The following is a 21,896-nucleotide window of genomic DNA, read 5'->3' as shown; positions in this document are numbered from 1 at the left end:
TTACTCTGTCCAATTATGTAGCCAGAAATCCTTACTGTTGATGATGAGTCCAAGTGAAAGCAGGCATGATCCTAGATTAGACTCCAATCCCAGATAAACACTCTCGAAACTCCATGATATCGCCTGTCATATTGTAGTGAAACTCTGCTGCTAGCATCGATGGGCTTTTTTATGTTGCATGTCCTGAAGACGATCCTATAACCTCCATTTCTTATATATATATATTTAAAATGTATAAAAGTATTAAATAAAATTTTGGTTGATTGCTAAATTAAGATTTTATTAATGTAGTTGGCTTGTTTGAAAATTCTAACATATGCATAATTTTTATATAATTTTTAAATAAATATTAAAATACTCTTTAATAATATAATTTATTTTACATATGAAAGTATATATTAGTAATTTTTCTAATCAAGTTGGTGTCTAGTTGATTTAACAAGGGGCTTAAATAATAGTATAAATAATAATATATTGTTTAAATTAAATTATACAATTTGTATAATGTTATAAAAAAAGCAAATTGTATTTCCCAATTAGTGAACGGTATTTTACTCATACCATACATGATTCATTTTGGTAGGCCTTCAATTTTGTGGAGTAATATAAAACTAAATTTCTCTTTGTACAAATTAAACTTACATGCTTGCTTCTAAAATTTAAAAGTTAAGAATCAAAGTATCAATAAATAAATATGTTAAAAGATAAATTTGTTTATTTTATAAATACCCATTTAATCTTGATTGAATTTAAAAACAGTAACTAATTCCATCATTATAAAAAAAATTAAAAAGTCTAATATATATAAGATAATTATTTGAAACTTTTAAGTAGACAAATGAGATTTAAACTTTACCATAGTATATTTAAAAAGTTACATATACTATGGCTAATAGCTGAATTTGAAGCAAAAATGAAAATTTTAATTTGTTGGACGAGTTATATGAATATCGTAATCTACTCATGGAGTCCAAAGAATCCTTTACTGTTAGTTTTAAATTGATGTTAATTAACAAAACAAATTGTATCTGTTTGCCTTCCATTTACTTTGCTTTTTTAGGTAAATAATACCAAAAAAAATGGTTTATAAGATTTTCTCAATACATCATGTTTTTGTTCATATTAAAGAGTAACAATGATTAACAACATTTAAGGAAAAATTGGTGAATAGCTTTTCTTTTTATAAATAAGGTTAATATATACACATACAAAAAAAAACATAGAATTAACATACAAAATTTTAAAAACCAGAATTATCAATCTATCTACCTATATTTAGTTAACAAATATAATAAATTCATGTTTTCTATGTATTTCTCATTTTTTTTTTTGAAATCATCAATGCAACTAAATTAAATTATAGTGATCCAGTTGATCATTATTATTTCTTCTCCCTCATTTTTTCAAATGTAACTAATCACAAATTATAATTGTAATGTTTTTTTTAGTTACAAAAGGAAGCTGAACTATAACATTAATCGATAATAATAGATTAGTTACTCAACATTACATCTTGCACCACCAAAGGTGGTTGTGAGAGAATAAAAACTTGTTGTATATAGCATCAGCAGCTCCTCCCTAACTCATAAAAAGGAGGATAATATGTTTCGGCGCACTCAAACCTACATCTTCTTGTATTTATAATAATACTCATATTTGTTAAGTATGACTCCTATTTTCAATCAAATTTGAGAAATAATCTTTTAGTTAAACTTTGTTTATTTGTTTCAGTCAAACACTGATTAGTTTAGATTATTTTATTATTATTTGACATATGAATTTAGCCTATAAATAGGCTCTTTTACAACCTTAGTAAATACACCCATTAGAGATTAGAACTCATAACACATTTAGAGAATTTTGTGTTTAGGTTTTGAGAGTTCTTTGTTTTCGGGGTTTAGTTTTTATCTCCATCTTTTGTACTCTTCTTTCTTTTGCCATTATAGTAAAATTATCTTTGCCCGTGGTTTTTATCCTCTTTGGAGGGGTTTTTCCACGTTAAATTTGTGTGTTCAATTTCTCAATTTATTCCTCTATTTTTGTTACTTGTTGCTTTAATCTGAACGATCCCTAACAAGTGGTATCAGAGCTAGTTCAAAGATCAGCCCATTCAGATATGACAACAACAAGGTTTGCAATTGAGAAGTTCGATGGTGAAACAAATTTCAATCTGTGGCAAGTTCAGATGATGTCAATTCTAGTTCAATCCGGTTTGAAAAAGGTTGTTACCGGGAAAAAGCCTGAGAATCTAAATAAAACAGAATGGGAAGAGCTTGATAAAAAGGCCTTGTCTGTAATCCAGTTGTGCCTCGCGAATACGATATTGCAGGAGGTATTGATGGAGAAGACCTCATCCGCCTTGTGGAAAAGGTTAGAAACTCTTTATGCGACTAAGTCTCTGGCTAACCGTTTAGTGTTGAAACAAAGTCTATTTACATTTCGCATGAACGAATGTGAGCTTCTTAGAGATCACATCAGTCGATTCATTACTCTTTTAAATGATTTAAAGAATGTTGAGGTTCATATTGATGATGAAGATCAAGCTATGCTATTATTGTGCTCTTTACCCCCTTCATACAAGTCTTTCAAAGAGACCCTGATTTATGGCAGAGACAAAATCTCGTTCGAAGATGTGAAGGGTCATTTGTTGAGTAGAGACAAACTCGACAATGAGCTTCATTTGGATAGCAAGGCAAATAGGCAAGCTTCCGTTTTAGTAGCATCAAAGAAACGAGACAAAATGTGTCGCTATTGTAAAAAGTTGGGTCACGTGAAAGCAGATTGTTATAAACTACGAAATAAAAGAGCTGCTGAGAGTAACAAGGAAGATGTAGTTGGTGCTAATTTGATCGATGAAAGCGGTGATGATTTCTTGTTTATGTCAACGAGCGATAACTCCAAGCTCACGTTCGAGTGGATCCTAGATTCGAGATGTTCTTTCCACATGTGTCCCAATAGAGAATGGTTCTCTACATACAGTTCGGTTGAAGGTGGAGTTGTGCGCATGGGAAACGATTCATCTAGTAAGGTAATTGGTATTGGTACTGTTAAAATTAGGATACACGATGGGACGATTAGGACACTCTCAGATGTCAGGTATGTACCTGATTTACGAAAGAATCTCATCTCCTTGAGTATTTTAGACTTGAAAGGATGTAGAATCAACATCGAGTCAAGCAACATTAAAGTATCTCGTGGAGCGCTCGTTTTGTTAAAAGGTAAAAGAACTGGCAGTCTTTATATTCTGGAAGGTTCTACAGTGACCGGTGAAATCTGACGTCCCTCGTCCGTTATAGAGTCGAAGTCAACTCGTTTGGAGCGGAGGCAACTTGGTCATAGGAGGGAAAAATGTATGACCGTTTCGTTGAAGAGAGGTTCTCTTTTGGATGCAGGTTTTGAAAAGTTAGGGCACTATGTTCGTGAAAATCAGACCCGGGTTAGTTTTGATTTGGCATTGTACAAGTCGAAGGCTAGAAGTCTTCTAGTTTCTAAACACAGATTCGACTCAGTTAATTCCCTACATAGTTCAAGATAGGCTCGTGGCGGGCTTTGGTAAAGATAGTGTTGTGGAAATATGAGTCAAGGTGAAGATTTGTTAAGTATGACTCCTATTTTCAGTCAAATTTGAGAAATAATCTTTTAGTTAAACTCTGTTTATTTGTTTCAGTCAAACACTGATTAGTTTATATTATTTTATTATTATTTGACATATGAATTTAGCCTATAAATAGGCTTTTTTACAACCTTAGTAAATACACCCATTAGAGATTAGAACTTATAACACATTTAGAGAATTTTGTGTTTAGGTTTTGAGAGTTCTTTGTTTTCAGGTTTTCGGGGTTTAGTTTTTATCTCCATCTTTTGTACTCTTCGTTTTTTTCCATTATAGTAAAATTATCTTTGCCCTTGGTTTTTTATTCTCTTTGGAAGGGTTTTTCCACGTTAAATTTGTGTGTTCAATTTCTCAATTTATTCCGCTATTTTTGTTACTTGTTGCTTTAATCTGGACGATCCCTAACAATATTAATTGAAGTAATACCTGATTGGCGAATTTATATAATTGATCAAAGTTGGAATCTGCTTTGTAACCAGCAATATGGAAAATCCAAAATAATCAAACACAAAAAGAACTTATGCGGCTATGCAATTCACCAAGTAAATGTTGTGCAAAGTAGCTTTATATTTTCCCAAAATCTCTTTTAATTTGAATGATTGTTACAAATCTAAATTTTGAGATAATAAACTAATTTTTAAAAGTATATTAAAATGTACTATTTTTGTTTTCGGAAAACCAACTATGATAAATCAAAAAAATATCATACCATATTTTTCAGTAGCCTATACATGAATGACGTTAAATTTTTTTTATTGTTATAGATATGATACATAACACTCTTAATAATACATTTCAACATTACATTTTAAAAGCTTTCGTTTGCCTTGCATGTTGCACATCTAAAACTTCAATCCCTAAAAAAAATAGGTTTTTCTTAAAAAGAAAAATTTTCGAATTTTTCAGATGATTTTGTTGAAAAATATGAAATTAGCCTTTAAGTATCATGGAAGCGCCCATTTCTCTTGGTGGTAATTTCCGTATTTGATTATTGACAATTTGTTGAACGGTTTGAATGAGTTGTATTGATTATTTGGAGGATATATAGTCCAACAATGAATGTCACATTACTTAGGGAACTCATGTTGCAGATCGGACCGAATTAAATCATCCAAGTTAATCCCTTGCAACATGACATTCGGATTGAATTGAAACTTTATGAGATTAGCTGCCAAGTGTCCATATGTGTATTACTTACTATTATTATATTCAATTTATTATATTACTATTTTAATGGGATTGTTATAGATATTCTATGTTAGTAAGTCTCAAACATAATCGATTTAAGGGAGTGACTTGTATAGGTTATTATACAGAGAGTTTTTAGCACTTATCTTGTTCAAGTAAGAAACTTTTCTTACAGTGCAAATTGTTAATAAAACTGTTTGTATTGTGGTTTTGCTTGACGAGTTCACATGGGTGAACTTAGTGGTAGGAGTATTGATCTTTAAGGTTCGAAGGTAAGGAGAATTATCACAGGGTGTGTGATAGGTTAGTTTTACTTGTAACTGTTGAAGAGAGTGGATATTTCTCACTGAGCTAGGCTTCGCAGACGTAGGGAAATAGAACTATGTAAATAATTCCTGTGCGTTTATCTTATTTATTGTTTCTTAGTGTGGTGTTAGTGAAGTGCCCACTTCCCTATCACTCCTTCCAAATATTTTGTTTAGTTTTCTAGCAACGGTTTCAAATTTTCAATTGGTATCGGAGCCTGCCGCTTAACATAACTAGTGGAGATCCTAAAAGTTGCTAAAAACAAGCTATGGAAGGCTTTTCTACATCTCATCATCCTATGCTCGAAGTTGGAAACTATGCTTACTGAAAAGTAAGGATAAAAACATACATTAAATCCATTGATGAAAAGGCATGGCGCGTTGTGCTGATTGGTTGGGAACCCCCAAAGATGGACACTGAAAATGGGAGAGTAATCAAGCTTAATCTTCAGTGGACCATTGAGGAAGGAAAACAATGCTAATAATAAAGCTTTATGTGCTATTTTTTGTGGAGTTGATACAAGAATTCAAACGAATTTCCAAATGTACTGTGGCAAAGTCAGCCTGGGATATATTGAAGATTACTTATGAAAGCACTACAACTGTCAAACAATCGTAGATGCAAATGTTAACATCCAGATTTAAAAGTCTTAGAATGTAGGAATAAAAAACTATTGGTAAATTCTATGTTAAGTTGTGTGACCTTTCAAGTCAAGCATTCACATTAGGAGAAGAGTACTCTAATACAAAACTGGTTACAAACGTTATTAGGCTTTGTCTGAGAGGTTCTCTATAAATGTTACTACTATTGTGGAGGTAAGGATCTGGAGAGGTTGACTATTGATGATGTAACACCCTTAACTCGTATCCATCGCCAGAATAAGGTTGTAGAGCATTACTAAAGTTTACAAATTAATTTACAAACATTTCATTTCATCAAGCATTCATATTTATAACCAATCAAAATCAAAACATTAATGAGCTAACGTTGGCCAATTTAACTTATTCATGCCATTATAACCAGAATCAAATCATCCAAAATTACTGATAGAACCAATAGATAGTGTGATATATCTTCGACAAGCTTCCAACCCAATCGAGCTTCCGATAATCATTTCAATGCATCTAATAATTATACATATTACCAATAATAATTCAATTCCAATAATAAAACACATATTTATATAATATTCATCCCCAAATAACATTCACCTTAATTAAAATTATACAGAATATAGTTCATACGAACTTACCAGGCTAAATTGCAGAAATACCAAAATTCAGGGACATTTTGATAATTTTCTATTTTCCTCGAATTTCCACTCAATCTTGATCTAAATTAATATTTCATTCAATTTATTAATTTAAATAATAAAATAATTCATTTCATGCAATTTGGTCACTTTTTGACATTTTTACAAATTAATTTACCCTTAAAATTTTACTTTTATTCAATTTGGTCTCTGAACCTAAAACATGCAAATTAGCCATTTTTAATGAAAACTCATACTAATTGAATAATTATATATTTTCCTCCTCCTCCTCTCCATTCCACATCCTTAATGTATATAACATGCTTATATGTAACATTATCTCTAATTTCACTATTTATTTACATGTTCATTCAAAGTTGTCCACTTGAGTTATAGTCACTAAATTATTTATTTCTTGAGCTACCGAACTCCAAATTAAGATCCGCTAAATTTATATGAAACTAGACTCACATATCTTCTTACCATAAAATTTTCAGAATTTATGGTTTAACCAATAAGTGCAGTTTATTCTTTAAAGGCATCCTTGTTCTACTGTCTGACAGTTTCGACCCTTCTTCACTAAAAATTAATTATCTTCTCATACGAGATTCGGATGATGTTAACGTTTGTTTATATTGAAAATATACTCATTAAGGATTTAAAAATATAAATATAAGCCCCTAATTATTTTTCTCAAATTTTTTATGATTTTCCAAAGTTAGAACAGGGGAGCCCGAATTTATTCTGACATTGTCTCACAAAATTTATTATATATCATGATTTACAATTCCATTACTTACACTGTTTCTTCTATGAGAAACTAGACTCAATAAGATTTAATTTAATATTTTTTCATCCTCTAATTCGATCTCCAAAATTTATGGTGATTTTTCAAAGTTAACCTACTGCTGCTGTCCAAAACTATTTTAGTACGCAAGATGTTGATTACTAAGTTTATAACTCGCTTATTCTCTTTCTCTATAATATTTCTCATCACTTTCACTTATTTCCCTTCACTAATATATCAAGAACATAAGACCTTATACAAGAAAACTCTACTATAACATCATTTCTATGCTTTTTTTCAATAATATCAAACTTAAAAATATATTGAAATCTTGATGTTCTTACCTTGTCCTATTAGTTTCAAACTTTAACTTGATTTTCTCTCTCCTCCAACTTCTCTTTCTTAAATCTAACTTGATATTCTAGCTCCCCATAGTCTCCTTGTTATCTTTCTCTCTTAATGGATATGAAAATTCTTTTGATTTTTAGGTGAAAATAGTGAATTTTTGGTAGAATGACCAAATTGTAAAGAAAGAAAAAGTTTCTTTCTTTCTCTCTTCTTCTCACGTTGGTGCATGGGAAAAAATGGTGGGATGGTGATTCTTCATCTTCCTTTTCTTATATATATACTAAATAAAATAATAAAATATTATTTAAAAATCAAATTAAAATATGAATAAACTAATATTTATTTATTTATTTAATCTAAAATATCTCTAATATCATCATTGCCTTCTAGATTTCTCTCTCTTCTAATTGACCATTTTTCCCTTTATAATCTTTAAAAATTCCACCCTTGAGTCATCACTTAATTTGGTAAAATTACGATTTAGTCCCTCTAAATTCTCCGCCTTTTCAATTTGGTCCTAATTCATCCATTTTCCTTAGTTTCTAGATTATCCACCCTTAAAATATTTGCACCATTGGTTCTTCAAAATTTTCATATTTACACTTTACCCCCTCAAATTTTGAGTATTTACTCTTAATCAACAAAACTTTTCTCACTTTTGCGATTTAATTCTTCCTTGAATTAATATATCATAATATACTTCCCAATGTTGCCATAACTCAAAATTTCCCTTTTTGTCACTTTATTTCCTTATTTTACTATATCAATGATACCTACTTTCTTACTGTATTAATTTTAGGGGTATTATAGTAATAATTTTCGGGATATTACAAATGAGCTTATTAGTTCATTATAGACTTATGAAATGAATTTGACCGTAGCAATAAATAACGATTCTAATTCGTCCACTCATCTTCGCCAAAAAAAAACATGTTTCACATGTTTAATATAGAATTAAAACAAAAACATTATACAGAAAAATCAATACTCATTAACCAAATTCAAACAACGACACCAAATTTACTTGAACTTACTTTTGTTGGGTTGATTTTTCAACTTAAGATTTTTAACATCAATAATCATTGCCTTAACATGTAAATCTTTTGCTCGAAATTTAATTGTGAAAATCTTTTCATATCAATCTTCATTTTATAAAAAAACTCTACCACCGAATATGAAACATATTTCAAAATGTTGAAAAAGATCAGACATGACAATTAAAAAAAAACGCTTCTAACAAAAAAACGTTTTTTCTAAAATGTTTTTAAGATCATTTTTCTGTTTTGCCACGTAAAAGATGAGACGTAAATTTTATCTCAGGTTTTCAGAAAACTTTATCTTGACATTTTTGACTTTTCAAAATTTAATCTAACCATTAATTTTATTTTATTTTTTTAACTTTATTTGGAGGGTGCGAAAAATATTTGGGTGACGTAAGGAGAGAGGATGAAAGCGCGCTTCCTACTATATCACCTGAAAACATTTCCAACAAATGAAAACGTTTTTGCCACCTGTACTAAAATTGACCTATTTCCATCCTATGTATACTTATATGTTTCTTTTAAAAGTGACATTTAGTAGCGGAGTTAAGAGGGAGTTGGTACGGCCCCAACCCCCTAAAATAAAAAAACTTTTATTTAAGTTTTTTATAATTTATAAAATTTTAAATTAATAATGATAAAATTATATTTTAACCCCTTCAAACATAATAAAAATTTAATTTAATTTTTTAAAAATTATAAAAATATAAACTATTAAGATAATACAGTTTTACTATTATCAAAATATACAAGAAAATATACAAGTTAATTCAGCTCCAAATTTACCACTTTTGCCGGCTGAAACCATCTAGTAATAATAAAACAAAAAACCGAGCTTCTCTGTTTTAAGCAAGAGATTCTTTTGCAGATAGATCCATTTGGTGGGTTTATTTATTTTGTGAATTGGGTGATTGTATTTATTGCAGGATTTTGTTTAAAGAGAGATCCAAAAATGGCAGGGAAAATATCGGCTGCATCAGCTCGGGCTCACACTAGAAAATCTAAGCAAAACACTTCCTTCAAGCTTCTCTCAGGTGGATTTCATTTCTTTTTTCTGTTTAAAAAATTATAAAAGATCTAACCTTTTTGTTTGACCTGATTTGGGTTATAAACCTTGTTGTAGCATCCACATTTCGTTAAAAATCTGGGTCTACTTTGTTTTTTTTTCTTTGCTGTTATAATTCTTGGAAAATCATAAGAAAGTTAGGAATTTGAATCTTAGATCTTCTGTTCTTGCTGATTCCTGAAATATTGGTTCATTCCATTGTAGAGAGTTTTTGGGATTTTGTTTCTCATTTGTATGGATTATTAGTCTTAGTCTTTGTGTTAAGACTTAAGAGTTGAACTTCTAGCTTAGCTTGATGTAATTCTTTTAAAATACAAAGCACCTATGTTACTCGAACTCGGGTCTGATTGTCAGATATGGGTATGAAATCTGATTAGGATTATGGCTAGAAGTTTTCTATGTAGTTGGAGATTCCCAAGTCATATCTTCATATTCATGTGTTGGACACAAGTGTCGGACACAAGTGTCAGACACGGGTACTTTAAGAGCAGTGAAGAGTCCGAGCAATATAGAAGAGGACTGAGTGTGAGTTGAAATGTTCATTTTGAAATGGATGACTTTTGCATCTTTTGAATGTAAAATAAGGGCTTTATTGTTGTATTTCATTGATGAAATGATTATATTGAGATTACATATTGGCTAACTAATTAATCAACTTTTCAATACAAGGTTGCTGATTAACAGGCTATAATGTTATCATCTTGTTTCATAGATTATGTGTTGTCATTTGCAATTTATTTCACATGGATTTGTTTGAATTATACCCAAAATATTGCAGGGATATTCACAAAGACACTATTGGTCTTGTTTGTGGGAGCTTTGGCATGGGCTTATCAGGCCATTCAGCCGCCGCCGCCCAAGACTTGTGGCTCTCCTGATGGTCCACCCGTCACCGCGTCTAGAATAAAGCTCAGGGATGGACGGCACTTGGCCTACAAAGAGCATGGTGTTCCACTAGGGGCAGCAAAGTATAAAATCGTCAAAGTCCATGGATTTGATTCTTGTAGGCTTGATGCTGTTCCTCTGTCCCCGGTATTTGTTTGTTAAGGTCATCTTAGCTTTCAGCTATAATATGTTGGAGAGAGTGTCATTCGAGTTTGTTGTTGTTTCTGCTTTCTACCAGGAACTCGTTGAAAGGTTAGGGATCTATTTTGTGTCTTTCGACAGACCAGGTTACGGAGAGAGTGATCCTAATCCAAAACGAACAGTGAAGAGTATGGCTTTAGATATAGAAGAGCTCGCCGATCAATTGAGACTAGGATCCAAGTTTTATGTAATCGGAATTTCTATGGGGGGACAGGTGATTTGGAGCTGCCTCAAGTACATCCCTCATAGGTATTCCATCCTTTTACCAAACTAATCGAATGCAACTTATAAGAGAAACTGAGCGATTGCATATAATGTTTGAAACTGAGAGATTGCATATAATGTTTGTTCTGCTACTGTGTATACTGTTTTTTTTTCTCACTTCTCTCATACAAGTGATGTTTGCAACTCTGACAGGTTAGCAGGGGCGACATTGGTGGCTCCAGCGGTTAACTACTGGTGGTCCGGTTTTCCTACAAACTTATCGAACCAAGCATATCAGCAAATGTTACCACAAGACCAATGGGTGCTTCGTGTGTCTCACTATGCTCCATGGCTCACCTACTGGTGGAACACTCAAAAATGGTTCCCTAGTTCTAGTGTTATTGCCAACAGTATCGATATTTTTTCTAGTGAGGACCGAAAACTCTTGATGAAGATCTCGTCTACTAGGAACCAGGCGGTACGTATCTCTAGGCCAAAAAGTTGTCACACTTTTTGCTGTCTTAGCAGTTTAAATATTGTCTGCTGCACTTTTATTGGGAAATCTTTTGACTTACACTGTGATTAATTGTATTTATAAGTTGTGGTGGATTAGTCATCAAAATCCATTGGCATTGTAAGGATTTTGTGTAGGTAACTGTTGCAGTAGATTAATGGTGGGTTTTTGAAATGCCGGTCTGTGTCGGTCAACGCTTGAACTTCATTCTTTGCTATTGCTGCAATCATAATCTCATCTGTCCTTTCTTCAGGCACAAGTAAGACAGCAAGGGGAATACGAGTCCCTGCATCGTGACCTGATAGTCGGATTTGGAGCATGGGAATTCTCTCCCTTGGAACTGGACAACCCATTTCCTAACAATGAAGGCTCGGTGCATGTGTGGCATGGAGATGAGGATAGGTTTGTACCGATTACGTTGCAGCGCTACATTGCTGAACAACTCCCGTGGATTCGCTACCACGAACTACCTGGTGCCGGACATTTGTTTATGGTTGCAGATGGGATGTGGGATAATATAGTGAAGACACTTTTGGTGGGAGAAAAGTAGTCTTCTGTTCATTTATGGATTTTGCCGTTTGTCCCATTATCCCCCATTACAACCGAACTTGATGCCCGCAATATTTAGATGAGAAATGCTGGGGTTGTAGTCATTGAGTTTTAAAGAGGAGGGCTTATTCAATAGTTGAGATCTTAAACAATGGTAGTTACCCTTCAATATATTTGTGTTTAGCATGCTTGCTGATGGTTGACTGAGACTTAAACACATCTGTTAGACTCAGTTCCATGAATTTAGATCAATTTACAACTGACAATGGTTTGATTTGTTACTTCAATAACCATATAACTTGTATTGGAAAATTAGAGAATCGGTTTTAATTGTTGAGAATTGGGAAAACTAATTAAAAACTAGTAAAATTGCATTTATTTTTTTATTAAGTTTGGAAAATTTTAAGTAATTTTCCCTGGAATTCATTTAAAGTTTACTTTTGATTGGTATAGATTTTTAAAGCAATGCTAAACTTGCAGGAAAGAATTAAAACTTAGGTGACTATCTCTTAGTTTACCCAAAGAAAATGTAAAGCAAAAAGGAATAAAATAATTCCGTCAAATTACCATTGGAGCGTTGACCCAGAAAATCTACGTCCATATCATTCGGTTTGACCCGGTGATCATTGCCCGTTTTGGCAGGTGTTCAATAATAACAATTACAAAGCAAAATTCAGCATCTCTTGGGCATACGGCATCTCTGCAAACTTTAATCGCAGATCCTAGTTAAATACTCTCTCCACATTAACGAAAAGCTTCATGGATTACACATCTAGAAGGCGAGGTCAAGGTGGCCTTTTTGAAGGTCTCTATAGAGTCATCATGCGACGTAACTCCGTCTACGTTACCTTCGTCATTGCCGGCGCTTTCCTCGGTGAACGGGTATTTTTTAACTCCTTTTTTCATTCAACCTCTCTCCTTTCCAATTTTTGATCCGTTCTTTTTCTGTTAAATTTTGCTGTTGAGTTTTAGAAAAAGAAAGAGGTTAGGGTTTATAAATTTACTGAATGGAAATTTATTGGTCCTATGATTGTTAATTTTAATTGATTATTTGGTTTTTTTTATTGTAAATGCTAAGTTTCTAGTAGTGTTTAAAATTAGCTGCTGTTTACTGATTGGAATATCATTGGTCTGAGGATTGTTAATTTTCATTGATTATTTGGTTTTCTTTATTGTAAATGCTGAGTTTCTAGTAGTATTTAATGTTATTGGTCCGAGGTTTTTTGGGATAAGTTGGTTTCATTTATCCAAAGAGCAGTAGAACTGCTTCAATTACACAATTTGCACAGCTCATAAATTTTTAACAATTCATTGCAGACTACAATCAGAGCTTAACCCCATATCATGCTAGACATCACTTAAACCCCATGCTTCACATAGCTGAAGGTTGATTCGGCTTGCAGCAACTCTCCCTGCTCTTGTTAGCCTTAGCTTGCCACTTTCTTTGATGCCTCCAATTATCACTTCTGCTGTGGATTCCACCTGTTTGAATAGTCTATTATTTCTTTCTTGCCACACTAAGTAGAGAAATGTATTCCATGCCAAACAAAGAATGATGCCTATTAAGGCTTTCCTCGAAGTATAGTAATTGCCCATTCAAGCTTGGCTGCCCAGTCTCCAACTTATCTGTTCAGCTGACATATACAAAGTATTTCCTTCCATGTTGCTTTTGTAAATGCACGTCCAAAGAAAAGATGATTCCTTGATTCCGACTCTGACCAAAAAAGACAACGGTCTGCTACATTCATCCCCCAGTGGATCAATCTGTTGTTTCTAGGAAGTCAAATACGGACAACCATTCTAGCAATTGTTGAATGTTTGGGGAACATGGAAGGGAAACCAGATCAATCTATGCCAATGCACACCGTTTCCTTGCTGTCTCAAAGCATGCCAAACCTTGGGTACTAGAAATTTCAGCTCTGGAAGCCTTCCATTCTGAAGTATGGTTGCATGGCCAAATTTCTTAATTTTGATGGCTTCCTCCAACTCTAGCTATAAGGTTGTGATTCTTGTAGTGCCAAATAGTTTGTCCTTTAAGCACTTAGGCATTTGACCAAGCAATCCATAATGAACCTGCTTGGATTAGGATAGACCATAAGTGTTGAACTGTGCATGCCTTGTTCCAAGTCACCAAATCTCAATCCCCATCCGCTTTCTGATTTTGGCTTACATATGTCAGTCCATTTCACTTGGGCTCCTTGATCCGACCCTTCTTGACCCTTCCAAAAGAAACTAGAACACATCCGGTCAATTTTCCTCAAGACAGCTTCGGGGATGATAAAGTGTCTACACCATAAGTTGTGAACATTGAGTGGGACTGACTTAGCTGCATTCTTCCTGCAAATGAGAGCTGCTTTGCTGCCCAACAGTGTATTTTCTTTGGAACCCTCTCAAGTAAGGGAAAGCAATGCCTTTCCAAAAGCCTTATTGATATAAAAGGCACCTCAAGGTAATGAACAGGAAGGTTAGCAAGCTTAAACCCTGTCAAATCATGAATTTCTTGATCTCTGCTAGCATTCATTCTTAACGAATAGATCTTTTAGCTGGATTCTGCTGCAAGCCTGAATAAAGATAAAATTGACATTGCAGCCCTACAATAGAATCCAAGGTGCCCTTAGAAAAAATTAACAGGTCATCTAGAAAGTAAAAATGTGTTAGTTTTATTTTACAACACTTGTGATGATACTTACAAGAGACCACAATTAATCCCTACATTTAACATTTTAGATACTATACTCTTGGCAATCACGAATAAGTATGGGGAGAGGGGGTCCCCTTGTCTAATGCCCCTTGCACCTTTGAAATATCACACAAGTCTGTCATTGAGAGAAATGGAAAACCTTGGTGTGCCAATCTCTGTTGCTCAAACTCAACAAAATGGGAGCCATACCCGTGTTGACATGACACAAACAACGACACGGGATATGGGTTGATATGTCAGACTCTTATGACTAGGTAAAAAGAGAAAAAAAATCAGGCCCTATATATTAGTTTTGGGTTGAAGGCCCAAAATATTTCTAACTGAATATATAAATCCATATCAAATAGTATATTTTAAATTATATTCTATTTCCAAAGTTTTTTATAATCGATAATAGTTAAAAAGAAATTTGATAAATATTTTTTATAAAAAAATAAAAATATTGTTATTTAAATAGCATATTAATTATTATTATATATTATGTGAAAATATTAGTGTGATGTATATATCATCAGATATATAATCAAATTAATAATTTATGTAATAACATTTATATATTATATATAAATACATATAAAATGACTAAACGAGTCCCCACACCCGTATCCTCTATCTGGATCCTTTTGTGCCGTATCCCCACTTCTTGAGTTTCACTCGATTGACAAGTCAGACACCTAGACATATACCTGAGTCCAAGCAACATAGGTGCCAGTACAACTCTGAACCCAACTGATGAACATAGGAGGAAATTTTTATGCTGCCAAAACATCAAAAATGAAGTTTCTGCTAAGACCGTCAAATGCTTTCTTGAGATCAATTTTCAAGAAACATCTAGGAGATAGAGTGGTTTGTACATAGTCCCAGACCATCCCTTGAACCAGCATGATGTTATCCGAAATAGTTCTCCCAAGAGCAAAATCACTTTGATTTTGACCTATAATAGAAAGAAGAAACTTTGCAAGCTTGCTAGCCATGATTTTTGTGACACATTTATAAATCACCATGCAGCAAGATACAGGCCTAGTCTTTAACGTTGACAGGATTGAACTCTTAGGTCCAAGGTTGTAATAACAGTAGAGTTGAAAGCTCGTAGCATAATACCAGAACTGAAAAAATGTAGCACAGCCCTCACCACCCCTGCCCTCACAATCATCCAAGCAACCTGGAATAAGTGGGCAGCATACCCATCAGAACTAGGTGCTTTTTCACCATTCATCTCAAATATTGCATTCTTTTTAAATCCTTCTGTAACAGCAACGGAAGGAGAGCATTGGAGCAATTTCTTAAGAAGATTCTTTGTGCATCCTGTAATCTGGCCGTCTGCAGTAGCCAACAATTACTTGAAGAACATTGTGACTTCCCTTAAAATCTGCTGGGAAGTTTCCAATTTATTTACCTCCAAATCAGATAAAAATGTTATAGTGTCCCTAAAGTGCTTGCTTTTGACCATCATATGAAACAATTTTGTGTTGAGTTGCCCATTTGTATCCAGTCTATTATTGATTTCTGTTTGAAGAAACATTCCTCGGCCAGTTCAACTCTTTGAATCTGGCCATCTGCAGTAGCCAACAACTGCTTGAAGAACATTGTGACTTCCCTTGCAATCTGCTGCGAAGTTTCCAATTTATTCCCCACCAAATCAGTTAATATCCTTATAGTGGCCCTACAGTGCTTGCTTTTGACCATCATATGAACCAATTTCGTGTTAAGTTGCCCTTTGTATCCAGTCTATCATTGATTTCTGTTTGAATTCAGCCCTCAGGATTTTCACATTTCCCCCCCTTTTCTTGACTCCCAGTCTGAGCAAAGCATAATTGTTTGTGCAGTTAGAATTTCCTCCCTTTTGGTCTGCACTATGCCTAGGTCCATTTTCTAAGACCCAACCCTATTTCCAGAACTAGCAAATTGAATTATGAAAAAGTTTGGAGCAGCAAGTTAAATTTGTATAGAGCTATTTTTACCCTGTAGCATATTGGCAAATTTTTTAAATAAGCTAAAATTCAGGGTTCTACATAGTACTTGAGCAACCTGAAAGTGATTCCATACCTGAATACCCTCTTCCAACACATCCATTTGCAGTTTGACAACTCTAAAACCAGTTTCCATCTAAGGAGCATAATACTGCAATGGTTGGCCACAGCAAAAAGCTTTCACCAATCTAGCACTGTCTCCTTAGAAGTTGTCCCATTAGCTCCATTTGAATTATGATCTTTATTCCATCATCAGGTCCTGCAGATGAATTTTGATCCCATGGGTTAACTCAAGACCTCACAATTCCTTCTCCCATCATACTTTAACCAGATTTGATGTTCAATTCTCAATTTCAACTTAAACAAGAACACCCATCAGTGGAAAGAACAAGAATCAGGAAAGAATCAATTGAATTTAAAAGAAACAAGAAACTGAAAGAATACTGTGAAATCAATGAAATTGGTAAAATGGAGTAAAGAGTGATCAAATTTGGCCTAGAATCGATCAAAGATGCAAGGAATCTGTAGCATCCGATTGGCCAGATATTGTGCGTTGACAGTATTTGCTTAACATGAGCTGAGAGCATCTTTTTCAGGCTTTTGATATTCTTGATCACTCATGTTTAATCTGTTGATAAATTTTAATTGGTGTGAGGATTGTTAATTTTCATTAGATAGTTGGTTTTTTATTTTAAATGCTGAGTTTCTAATAAGTCTAAAATTTGCTGCTGTCTAGTGATTGCAATATTATTGGTATAAGGATTGTTAATTTTCATTGATTATTTTGTTTTTGATTGTAGAAGCTGAATTTCTATTAATATTTAAAATTAGCTGCTATTTTTGAGTTTTGTTCTAATGAAAAGGAATGGGGAAGATTCTTACTATAATTGTCAACTTTTGCAGGCTGTGGATTATGGAGTTCATAGGCTCTGGGAATACAACAATGTTGGGGTAAAATTTCTATTCTTTGGAATATCGGTCCTGCTGCTTATTTTATTGCATATGCAGCTTATTTATCCCTGGATATCCGAAATATTAGTCCTGAATTTGATCACCAATATATTAATTTATGCCACTACACTACTATTTGTATTTGATTGCATTGTTGATAGCATGGTTCCTACTTTTTGATGCAGATCGTTTAAATCTTTAGATACATTAAGACAGCCCAGATTGCCAGTCCTTTATTTGGCTTATTCCAGTTTCCGAAATATGGTTATATTATTTATGGTTTTCTTTAGCCTAATACATTCAATGGTGGATTTTGTGGAGTACCTTTACTCTTTAGTCGATGTCAATTTTTGTTCAAGAACAACCGTCATTATTCCACAATTCCATTAGTATAGTGCTATTAGATGCTCAAAAACTATGTGTTTAACAGTTTGAAACTGTGGGAATATGTCTGATCTCACTTAATTGTTTGGGATCGGCTTCCTATAGTTTCCTTGCAAACTCAAATATTAAGAACAGCTTTTAAATAGAAGGCTGAAATACCTGCTCATTAATTGCAGCACTTTAGGTTGTTATTTCTTGTGGGATCTCTTATGTTGCATTGGTATTATATGCTCTGCCAGTTGTATGCAAATTATGTACAGCCAAAAATGAAGTATTTTTTTTTTTGCTTTTTCTGTTTCCCCTTTTCTATCTTCCTAAACAATGTAATATAATCTTTCTATATAGCCTTCTTTCAAGTCTTAAAATATGTTTCAATTTGATAATTATTATATGGATTTGGTTTGTATACCTTAGAGATTGTTGCATGTTTCCCAATCTTTCTCTGCCATAATCAATTACTTCCAAAGCTTAAGTAGTTTTTTTACTAATTGTACATTGATTCATTGCTACACAACAGAAACGTTACGAAGACATTCCAGTGCTAGGACAGAGGCAATCAGAGGAATGAAATCAATGATCCTTGGGGTATTTTTGAAGTTGTTATTGAGAATTGGGTTTGAGCTAGGTAGCAATGCTCGATGTTAGAATAAAATGGTATTTCTTTTGGCGGGACATATTTGTTCTTAACACTGAGTTGCTTGAGTTGTCTTCGGAAATTTTGGATAATACAGAATTGTGGATGGGTAGCATAACCCTGCAATTTGTGAATGTTGATTGTAAGATCAATCTCAGCATTAAATGAGAGAAGTTGAACTCACATTTTCATCGTATTTGCATTTGCCTCAAGGATTAGGTGATTTGGTTGCCAATAATCGGATTCTTTGAGCCGTGGTCTCAATGGATAGAGGTTAAAGTCTGGCAGGCCATGTTTGTTTGAGAGGGTAATCTTAGGTAACATAGAGCTCTCCTGGTCCAAGTTGGAGAAAACTTCAAACAAAGAGTATTTCCCTTGCTTGTTGCACCCTATTTATTAAGAATGGTGTTAGATTTTAGTGCTTTTAGATTAAATCACTTTTAGTTCACAAGGCAGTGTTACCATTCAACCATTTGTGACTGTAACTTAGTATTCAGAAATTTAACCCAACCCCTTCTGGCCTATAAACTCAAAAATGTTCAATCGCCTCAAAACCAAACTTGAATCCTAAATTACTCTCAAAACCAGCACATATTGGATATTCAAACCCAAATACAGGTGATATTGAACTGGAAGAATAAAGTATCAATTTTAGAGCAAAGATAAAAAGAGTAACCAATCTCATTGAGAGGAAATTCCTCGTTACCAGATAATCAGCAGCCATTCGTTACATTATGATATTCATCCCGAATCCAAACACCATAGAACTACGAGACCAAAGTGTGCATATTATTTTGCATCTAAATAAATGTTATGACAAAAAAAAAATTGATTTAGTATGAGCAATGCGCTTGAAACATCTACTGTTTCACCATGAATGAACTTTTACAACTGCACCCTCCAACTGCACTAGGATTTGTCGTCACCTGCACAAGAAATCAGAAATCAGACGCTACACCCTTGCTTAAAGCATGTCATACTCAGTAAAATTGTTAATGGAACCACCATAAATAAATAAAAAGGCAACAATGTAGAACATATACTACACCACAGCAGATCGCTACGTAGGTTTATTATGCAGAACAAAAGAGATCAAAGTGAAATAAGTGATTGACACAAATCTGGTGGGATTCATAAAAACCAGTTGATTTCACATGTGATTTGTAATCTTTAGCACCATCTGGTTATGGCCAATCATATCATGATGACGCATATTAGAAGTGATTCATATTTCATGTACTTATGGATCAATAAATCTTCAGGTGTGTAAATGATTTGAAGTAAACATTTACGGAGCAATACATAGGCTCTATATTCTCCCAATGGTACTCCCTGCAATGTCGTTCATGTCTCATACAACAACCTTTTTGAATAATCAAAAGTCTATTCAATGAATCACGGATACATTTAAACTTCCAGGTAGTAGCTAGACCACAAAGGGCCATTAAATGGGTTGACAATGTACTGAGAGGCTACATAGAACTTAACTCGGAAGATCATCTAATGGTTATACAAGGCATTACTGACTACAATGAGCTAATAGTATGCCTAGAAGGGCATATGAAATGTTTTCAAATCCTATAGAGAAATTAGGCATCTCAATTTCCGGTGTAGAACGAGAAAAAGGTTATCTTATCTGGCCAAACATGAGGAAAATTTGTCCACTGTTTTATGGCTAGTCCTAGAGCTAACATAAATAGAATTCGGGACAATACAAAGAATAGATTTAGTGGTGCCTAAACAACATCTACTGCATTGAAATTTAACATTTAACATTTCTAATGCAACCAGAAATGAAGAATATTTGCATCATATTGGAGTTCACAGCGGTTAATGCTAGCGGCATATCAACAGTCTATTTAGAAAATTATCATGGTTAATCACTAAGCTAGAGGGAAACTACTTGTCTTCTAGGATTTAAGACAACATCATCGATAAATTTATGCACAGAACAAGACAACACGGCTTACCACGAATGCAGAACGAATTAACTCCTCGACATAATCGATGGTTGCTCCTTTTACAAAATCATAGGAAATATCATCAACTACCAACTTTACCCCTTCCCTCACAAAAACTCTGCAAATAGAATATGATACAACGGGAAAATAAAAATGGTTAAAGCGGTAGGAAGAGAGAGAGAAATTAAGCATACTTTTCGTAAAACCAAAACGAAAAACAAAAGGAAACAAAGAAACCTGTCATCTGGGTTTGTTTTGTCATCCAAATCAAACACGTATTGAAACCCCGAACATCCTCCGGTTTCTACACTCAATCGAAGCATCTGATCAGATGATTGCTCACTTGCTTGCAATTCTTTTATTCTCTGCAAGCCATGCTTAATGTCAGTGAGAGAAAAAAAACAACTGTGGATTTTCTAAGAAGTTGGCAAGGATATTTGCCACCAACCACTGAAGAAAAAAACCTGCAAGGGTTTTCATACAAATTTCAATGTAGTGGAAAACAAGGTATTGGCCTATTGGGTCTATAATGTCTCCTAAATTAAGCAATTTTAACAAGTTGAAAGTTTATTTTTTTGAATAAACAAGTTAAAAGTTAGAACCTTGCAAAAAAGGGTAAGAAAATACTGATAGAACAAAAATTACATAACTTTACATGAAAGGGGAAAAAATTGGGGCTGTGAGAGATGCCAGAAAGTGAAATATGAATAAGAAAGAAATTGAATGAATGTTTCCATTTGATTGTAATCCTTATTCTCTCATAAGCTACATATTACACAAAAAGAAATTAAGAGAATTGAAAAGGTTCAATCTTTTCCTGCTCTTTCACAGCATCCAAACGGACCTGTAGTCCCCAGTTAAATTACAAAACACACCCAAAAAAACAAACTTGATATGAGAAACCCAACAAAGCAATATACTAGACAAAATAAAGCAAATTCCATATACAACAGAGAGTGGTAAAATAATACAAACGAAATCACAGAAGAACGATTCAGAAGAAAACATCAATCCCATACAGCAAAAGGGGAAAAGAAATCTAAATTTTACCTTTATGCAGTTATCAGTCATGTGAACTGCATCGAGGGAAGGAGATGGAGATTCAGAAGAAGCCTCATGAAGAGCTGAAGAAGATGAAGAAAAAGAAGAGCTTAGAAGCTTATGGTTTTGCTTGATTCGAGCTATGAAAAATGGAGAAATGCGTTGAATCAATGATCTCGACATGGGAATTGGATTTAAAGCATTCATATAATGCTTTTCATGGCTCAAAGCTTCGATTTTTTTTCTTCCTTTTTTCAATGTAAATTTCTAGGTGTTTGGCAGATGAGGAAAAACTGGGGAT

The 21,896-nt window shown here is 33.6% G+C and overlaps 3 protein-coding genes across 3 annotated transcripts; 2 read left to right on the top strand and 1 right to left on the bottom strand.

Annotated features, from left to right (window-relative positions):
- The first annotated feature begins 9,277 nt into the window (after nt 1–9,277).
- LOC107949456 (uncharacterized) lies at nt 9,278–12,234 on the top strand. The gene is made up of 6 exons (XM_041086296.1): nt 9,278–9,345; nt 9,461–9,568; nt 10,379–10,632; nt 10,724–10,935; nt 11,104–11,368; nt 11,658–12,234. The coding sequence occupies exons 2-6, from the start codon at nt 9,487–9,489 to the stop codon at nt 11,952–11,954; spliced, it is 1,110 nt and encodes a 369-aa protein (XP_040942230.1). The 5' UTR covers nt 9,278–9,345; nt 9,461–9,486; the 3' UTR covers nt 11,955–12,234.
- Nucleotides 12,235–12,341: 107 nt separating this feature from the next.
- LOC107949459 (cytochrome b-c1 complex subunit 9, mitochondrial) lies at nt 12,342–18,789 on the top strand. Its single transcript, XM_016884112.2, has 3 exons — nt 12,342–12,835; nt 17,528–17,575; nt 18,477–18,789. Exons 1-3 carry the CDS (start codon nt 12,713–12,715, stop codon nt 18,525–18,527), a joined length of 222 nt encoding a protein of 73 aa, XP_016739601.1. The 5' UTR covers nt 12,342–12,712; the 3' UTR covers nt 18,528–18,789.
- Nucleotides 18,790–19,258: 469 nt separating this feature from the next.
- LOC107949457 (iron-sulfur assembly protein IscA-like 2, mitochondrial) lies at nt 19,259–21,858 on the bottom strand. Its single transcript, XM_016884109.2, has 4 exons — nt 21,605–21,858; nt 20,792–20,919; nt 20,564–20,672; nt 19,259–19,519 (listed from the first exon to the last, which is right to left on the bottom strand). The coding sequence occupies exons 1-4, from the start codon at nt 21,800–21,802 to the stop codon at nt 19,454–19,456; spliced, it is 501 nt and encodes a 166-aa protein (XP_016739598.1). The 5' UTR covers nt 21,803–21,858; the 3' UTR covers nt 19,259–19,453.
- Between the last annotated feature and the right edge of the window lie 38 nt (nt 21,859–21,896).

The sequence above is a fragment of the Gossypium hirsutum genome, chromosome D01 (genome assembly GCF_007990345.1).
Source record: "Gossypium hirsutum isolate 1008001.06 chromosome D01, Gossypium_hirsutum_v2.1, whole genome shotgun sequence".
Taxonomy (NCBI): Eukaryota; Viridiplantae; Streptophyta; class Magnoliopsida; order Malvales; family Malvaceae; genus Gossypium; species Gossypium hirsutum.
This window is presented reverse-complemented; position numbering and strand designations above follow the sequence as displayed.

Bases quoted from the DNA above. Each gene is read 5' to 3' on its own strand.
- LOC107949456 (XM_041086296.1), top strand. From the start codon at position 9,487: ATGGCAGGGAAAATATCGGCTGCATCAGCTCGGGCTCACACTAGAAAA. The intron at 10,633-10,723 runs GTATTTGTTTGT...GCTTTCTACCAG, and splicing joins ATGCTGTTCCTCTGTCCCCG to GAACTCGTTGAAAGGTTAGG. The intron at 11,369-11,657 runs GTACGTATCTCT...TCCTTTCTTCAG, and splicing joins CGTCTACTAGGAACCAGGCG to GCACAAGTAAGACAGCAAGG.
- LOC107949459 (XM_016884112.2), top strand. From the start codon at position 12,713: ATGGATTACACATCTAGAAGGCGAGGTCAAGGTGGCCTTTTTGAAGGT. The intron at 12,836-17,527 runs GTATTTTTTAAC...CAACTTTTGCAG, and splicing joins GCGCTTTCCTCGGTGAACGG to GCTGTGGATTATGGAGTTCA. The intron at 17,576-18,476 runs GTAAAATTTCTA...GCTACACAACAG, and splicing joins GGGAATACAACAATGTTGGG to AAACGTTACGAAGACATTCC.
- LOC107949457 (XM_016884109.2), bottom strand. From the start codon at position 21,802: ATGAATGCTTTAAATCCAATTCCCATGTCGAGATCATTGATTCAACGC. The intron at 20,920-21,604 runs GTAAAATTTAGA...CATGGCTTGCAG, and splicing joins TGACTGATAACTGCATAAAG to AGAATAAAAGAATTGCAAGC. The intron at 20,673-20,791 runs GTTTCTTTGTTT...TTCTATTTGCAG, and splicing joins AAAACAAACCCAGATGACAG to AGTTTTTGTGAGGGAAGGGG.